Source organism: Leptopilina boulardi, unplaced genomic scaffold (genome assembly GCF_019393585.1).
Source record: "Leptopilina boulardi isolate dan_hultmark-lab unplaced genomic scaffold, ZJU_Lbou_2.1 LbouV2_213, whole genome shotgun sequence".
Taxonomy (NCBI): Eukaryota; Metazoa; Arthropoda; class Insecta; order Hymenoptera; family Figitidae; genus Leptopilina; species Leptopilina boulardi.
In genome coordinates this window covers 1717252-1723251 of record NW_026137767.1, presented here as the reverse complement: position 1 = coordinate 1723251, position 6000 = coordinate 1717252, and the positions used below count along the sequence as shown (strand labels likewise).

The 6000-nt window shown below is 26.1% G+C and overlaps 1 protein-coding gene across 3 annotated transcripts in view; it reads right to left on the bottom strand.

Moving 5' to 3' along the window:
• Nucleotides 1–442: 442 nt before the first annotated feature.
• LOC127278958 (uncharacterized) overlaps nucleotides 443–6000 on the bottom strand; it is a 38692-nt gene continuing 33134 nt past the window's right edge. For all 3 annotated transcript variants that reach the window (XM_051300940.1, XM_051300939.1, XM_051300937.1), the window contains exon 7: nucleotides 443–2287. In XM_051300940.1, coding sequence (XP_051156897.1) covers nucleotides 1100–2287 — 1188 coding nt within the window. In that variant the 3' untranslated portion in view covers nucleotides 443–1099. The remainder of the gene's footprint in view (nucleotides 2288–6000) is intronic.

Sequence of the window (6000 nt, the reverse complement as noted above, 5' to 3'; positions counted from 1 at the left end):
TAAAAATATACTTAATTTCATGATTATACCTTTTTTGTAGAAACTTAAATATTACCCATGAGACATTTGCAATGTTTTTCAAAATCTCTTATCACATTAATAATAGGCATTATGTAAAAATAAAACGTGAATTATTAGAAAGTTTCAAAATTCAACTAATTAATCATGCTTTACTTGATCTTATTTTGTATCATTTTTTGATTTTACGAGCGATTTCCAAAAAGTGTCTCATGGGTCACCGGTCTTCCTTACTTTATTTAATTATACACATCTTTCAATTATTTTAGGATTGAAAAGCAATGTGAAAATAATTTTTCCTTTTTTTCAAAATTTCCAATCATATTAAAGTGTAATAAGAACAGGAGATTATGGTTATAGATGATTTCTATTACAATAATTGGAATATTTTATTACTGGAGGGTTAAAAGAAAATATTCATTAATTGTATCCGATAAAGATTTAATTTCCTTAATACAAGATAATCACAACATAGCAGTCCATACCTGTCTTTAAAATGTACTTATATATAATATAAAACGGATAGATTTTTTTTTTTTTTTCATTAAATTTCAAGGAATGATAGTTTCTTGACATCCATTGAAAATTATCATTTTCTGAACGAAAAATTTTTCAATATACACATTACAACGAGAATTCTCAGAAATAATAGTTTGATTGTAATTTGTAGACGTTTAATGGCACATGAGAATTAATTTTTGTTATCCCTCCGATACATTTTACTTTAAGTAATTATAATCTCTATGAGACTTAATTCATTCACATTCACCTTTGAATACAAATTGTAAAAGTATAAAATATATTAAATTGTCATTTTTCGTTCATTGCACTATAATATTAAAATCAGCTTCTTTTTTATGTACAAAAAATATTCTGAATGGCTAAGCCATCACCAATACTGAAATGTAAATAATAATAATAATAATAATAATAATAATAATTTAATAACACAGTTTACTAAGAAAAAATGTCGAATTCAATTTGATGTAATTAAAGAATTTCGATATGAGCCTAAAAATGTGCAATTTTTTTGCTATAAAATAAAAAGTCTCACTTCTTTAAAATTTGAATTAAAAAAAATTTAACTACTTCTACGCATGTTGTTTCCTTTGGGTTTATTTGGCATGCGAAGAACTTCTGCATAAGACATGTCAAGTTTTTTAAGTTTGGCAATTTCCTGCGAGGCCACACTTGGTTTATAATCTTTGTATTCGAAGCTCGTATTATTTTGATTGTTTGGACTCTTCGAATGGGAATTGCTTGATCTTGAATCCTTCTTTTTGCTTGAATAAAAGTGAGTAGTGTAACCATTCCAAACTCCGCTTTCCAGGTCCGTATTTGTCAGAGGTCTAAATCTTCTTTTGCCACCACTGTTTGACTTGGCGTGCGTGAATTTAGGATTAATAGTTGGAATAACATCAGGTGTGGAATGTGGTTCAACATTGTATTTTTTAGGAGAATTCTTTTTAGCCGACTTCTTCCTCGTCTGAATCGACAAATAGTCTAATGGTTGACGTCTATGGTGCTGTGGTCTTATCGGAGTTTCAGTGTTTTTCTCTAAATCTGGTTTGTGTCTCTCTTTGTTACTGAAATTTGGTTTAAAGATTGGCTCGGAGACTACTGAACATATTGTCGAGGACATGACACTTTGAGTATCGTCCGTCTCCTCACCACCTGTTCCATCAGTTGCAAATGAATAATTTGATGAAATATTCGAAATATCAGAAACATTGTTTTGTGGTAATTTATCATTTTCTTCTTTGGCTTCGGCAGCTCGTTTTAGAGCACTGACGATTTCACTGAAAATTTGTCGATACTCCGGTGTGTGATTAAAGCGACTTTCGAATGTGCTATTATCATCATAAATACTTAATTTACAATTGTCACCATCTGCAATTGAACAAAGAAGAGAACCAGGTCGGCCATCGGTTTGAGTTGATTTATTGATTGTCTCGTCCGAAAATCCAGAGGACAAAGTTTCAGCTTCGGAAAAATCTGTAGGAGTTCCGGAAAATTTTTTTCCTCCTTTTTGCATAATTTTAACTGTTTTCTCTTTTGCAGTTTTGTCTCCCACGTGATTGTCTGATTTTTTGGATGTTGCATTTTGAAAGTTGTTAAATTCTCCAGACATTCTAAGCTCTTCTTGAAGGGACATGCAAGTATTTAGGGCGGTTGTCTTGGAATGTGAGTTATAATCTTTATCTTCTTTAAAGATCAACTCGTAATTATCCTGAATTTGATCCATTAATCCCATCTTACTGTTTATATCCTGCACATAACACAAAATGTTTTTTTGTATTTATTAGGATATGTAAATCAATGAAAGTTGGGACTTTGCTCATAGTAAACATATCTGTTATAAAAAAAAATGGTTCACAAGGCACAAATTTCATTAAAATATCTTTCAAAAAAATATCAAAACGTTAAAGGAATTAAGAAAAACATTAACGAATATATTCTTATTTAAAGTAAATAAAACAACAAGAAGGAAACCTATGTGGTTGATTTTCACGAAAATGTTGAATTTTATACCATTACTGAAAATACATTTAAAGGCCACCTAGATTATTAAACAATTTTAGTGTAAGAAAACATACTTTATATACATAATTATTTACTTTTTTAAGGAAATGTTGTGCCTTAAATTTATAAATTATAAAACAGGTTCCGTTTCCATACCGATTCCTTTAAGGATTCCTTAAAGATATCCTATTTAGGTTCTTATTAAAAATCCTTTAAAAAATTTAGGTGCCTCCTATGTGAAATGAAACAGTTTAATGGGGTTGTGCCCGCGTTTGTGGAGAGTAAAATGTTTTTTGATTAAAGTATAAACCAAGGAAAGAAGAGTGATAGTGTAAGTGTTAAAAATAATTAAAAGGTAATTGAAAATCTTGAGGTTTGGTTAAGAAAGAATAGAATGAGAAAGTCAGATGCAGATGAAATATAATTAACATGATTGAAAAAGTATAGACGATTGAATGAGGTTGGAGGAACGAGGGGAAAAAAATATTGAAAAAGATAGGATAGGATTGAAATACTAAATGTGAATTTCATTTAAAATAAATGTATGTAAGAGTGGTTTTATTTTATATACATTGTTCCAGTACATATGGTGTGCAGGCTCAGTAACAACGAATATTTAAAAATTTCTTCTAATATTAATCATTATAAAAATAGATAACAGAAATTTTTTTAAGAATAATATACTATATAAGTAATTTTTATTTTTTTAAAAAGATTATCTTGAAATTAGACAGTTTCGTAAAAATCCACCATATATAAAATATAAATATATATTATTTATAAAAAATAAAATTAATCTTTGAAAAAAATTGAAAGTTATATTAATTTGTCAGATACGTAATTGGATATTAAGTTAATGTGATTAAGTCATGCTGCGTACTTACATTGAGTAACAAAAATGCTATGAGTAATATTGACTAGACGTTCTATCCAGACAGAATCTTATATTTTGTAAATATTGCTCCTTAATATTGGAAATATAGCGACAATATTGTCACTATTATTGAAATATTAATGTCACTTTTCAGCAATATTGCCGCAATAATTGTATGCAATGTTATTTTAATATTGTATAGCATTATTTCTGTAAAGTTATAATTGGCAATATTGTACATTTGCATAAAACTTTGTTTTAAATTTACAGCAATTTTTCTTTAACAATGAGAATTATATCAAAAATTTAAATTATTTAAATTTTATATTATAAAATGATGTTAAATTGAAGAAGTTATGATAATTTTTTATTTTTAATAAAATATTTAAAAAATGTTTTAAATTACATTGTAATTATTTGGAATTTCACGAATAAATTTCATTAAACCATTAGTATTTTTTAATTTTTAAAAATTTATTATTTGTTTATATTAATTAATTTATTTATGTATTAAAAAAGGTGTATTCTGTAAATTTTACTTAAATTGTTTTAAAAATAATTATTTAAATTAATTTTAATTATTGATATTATTATCATTGTTAAAGAAACATTGCTGTAAAATTAAAACAAAATATTTTATGCAAATTTTATACAATATTTCCATGCAATTTTTCAGCAATATTGTCATGCTATATTACAATAACATTATAAAGAAATATTGCGGCAATATTGTTGAGAGATGACATATTAATATTTCAATAATATTGCCACTATTTCGGGGAAAAATTTACGAAATGTAACGTGCTATCTGGGCTAATACTACTATTTTTTAACTAAAAAACGAAAATTAATTCAATTATAATAGTCTTCGTATTCTAATTTCTAAAAAAAATCGCAGTTACTAAAAAAATTTCCTGGTTTCAAATTTTTCTCGATATATTAAAAAAGAACTATATTAAATCAAAATTTCGTAACGATTGAATAATTATCTATTTAACAAAAATTTATTCTTAATAACTTTTACTATAACAATTCACAATATTCAGTAATAAATAGAGAAAAAAAAATTTAGCTGACATGCACTTAAAAAATACGCGTTATTTACAAGAGCATAAAAAACATTTACGAAGATTTATCTTACAACATTTATAAAATTACTATAAAAAGTTGCAAAACATTATCATGCATGTAAAAAAATATTAAATAATATGTTAGTACACCGATACTTTTTGTGTCAAAGTTTTGTTAAATACTGTTTCACTTTAAGGAAAATAAAGAACATTATTTGAATGAAAATTACTCAAATACTGAAAATCCTATCAATTTCTGTGAAATATACCAAAAATTAAGGGTAACACCACTCTAGCGACATAAAAGAAGGTCTAACTTTGACGATTACTTTTGACACTCACAGAAAAAAATGAAAAAAATAACAGGATTTCTTTTTTTTTTAATAATAATTTTGGTATAAAATGGCAACGTCAGAGATCATATTGGTAATCGTATTTTTTAAAACACCTACAAAAGTGGATAATTTTCTAGAAAACTATAAGACTTGAACCAAAAAGCAAGAAATTTAATAATCTTTATACTATTGGCTATAGAGATATATATGTTTAAAATGACGATACTTGAGATATTCTCTCGAAACATCTTTAATGTGAGGCGCTTGGGAAAGAGCAAAGAATATTCCGAATAAAACATATTTTACACCAAACTTTTATTCCCTTATTCTAGAAAATTCAAAGCATCTGTTAAACCGATAAAAGAAAAATTAATTTTTTTTTAAATTCTAGAGTGATATTACCCTTTACTCAATCTTTATCAAATGTTTGAATAGAATTTCTATCAAAATTAATATTAAATGAAATTTTAATACTTTATTATCTAAAGATTTTTATTAAAATACTATCAATTCCTATTCGTAAAAAAATCAAATACTTCGTAAACAATTGACATTAAAAATTAAAATTTTCTGTGCGAATCTGTAAAGCCATTACAGAAAAAAATAACACGCAAGAACTTGAATTATTTTTATGAATATATGGTATGGTATATGATACCATACATAAGAATTTCTGAAACAAAATTCAGGATTCCTTAACCTTCCAACTGTGACACATTTGAGTTTAATATAATCGTTTAAACATTTCTTAAAACGCAAAGTTTCTTACTGTAAAAGTACAAAAAAAACAGTATATGCCTAACTAACATTGCATTAATAAAAAAAATATCGTAACGAAGAAAAATGGTAAAATGTCATTGTCTTGCGACACAAAAGCCCGTTTAAATTCTTCAAATTGTCGTCATTTTAAGTCTTTTTATGATAAAATTAAACACCGTCAGTTTATAAAAAAAAAAATGAATAACATTTAAGTTAAAAAGTTGATCTTGAAAATTACACACAAACTACATACCCTAAGAAATCTTTTTAAATATATTCGCCAGTAAAATCTTGTTTAAAATAAATAACGGAAGACGAAATGGATTATATGTTGAGAGATATTTTTTTAACACGCAATGGATCTTTAAATATTCCACTGACTCCATAAAAAGACAAAGCAGAGACGGCGCATTCCATAATA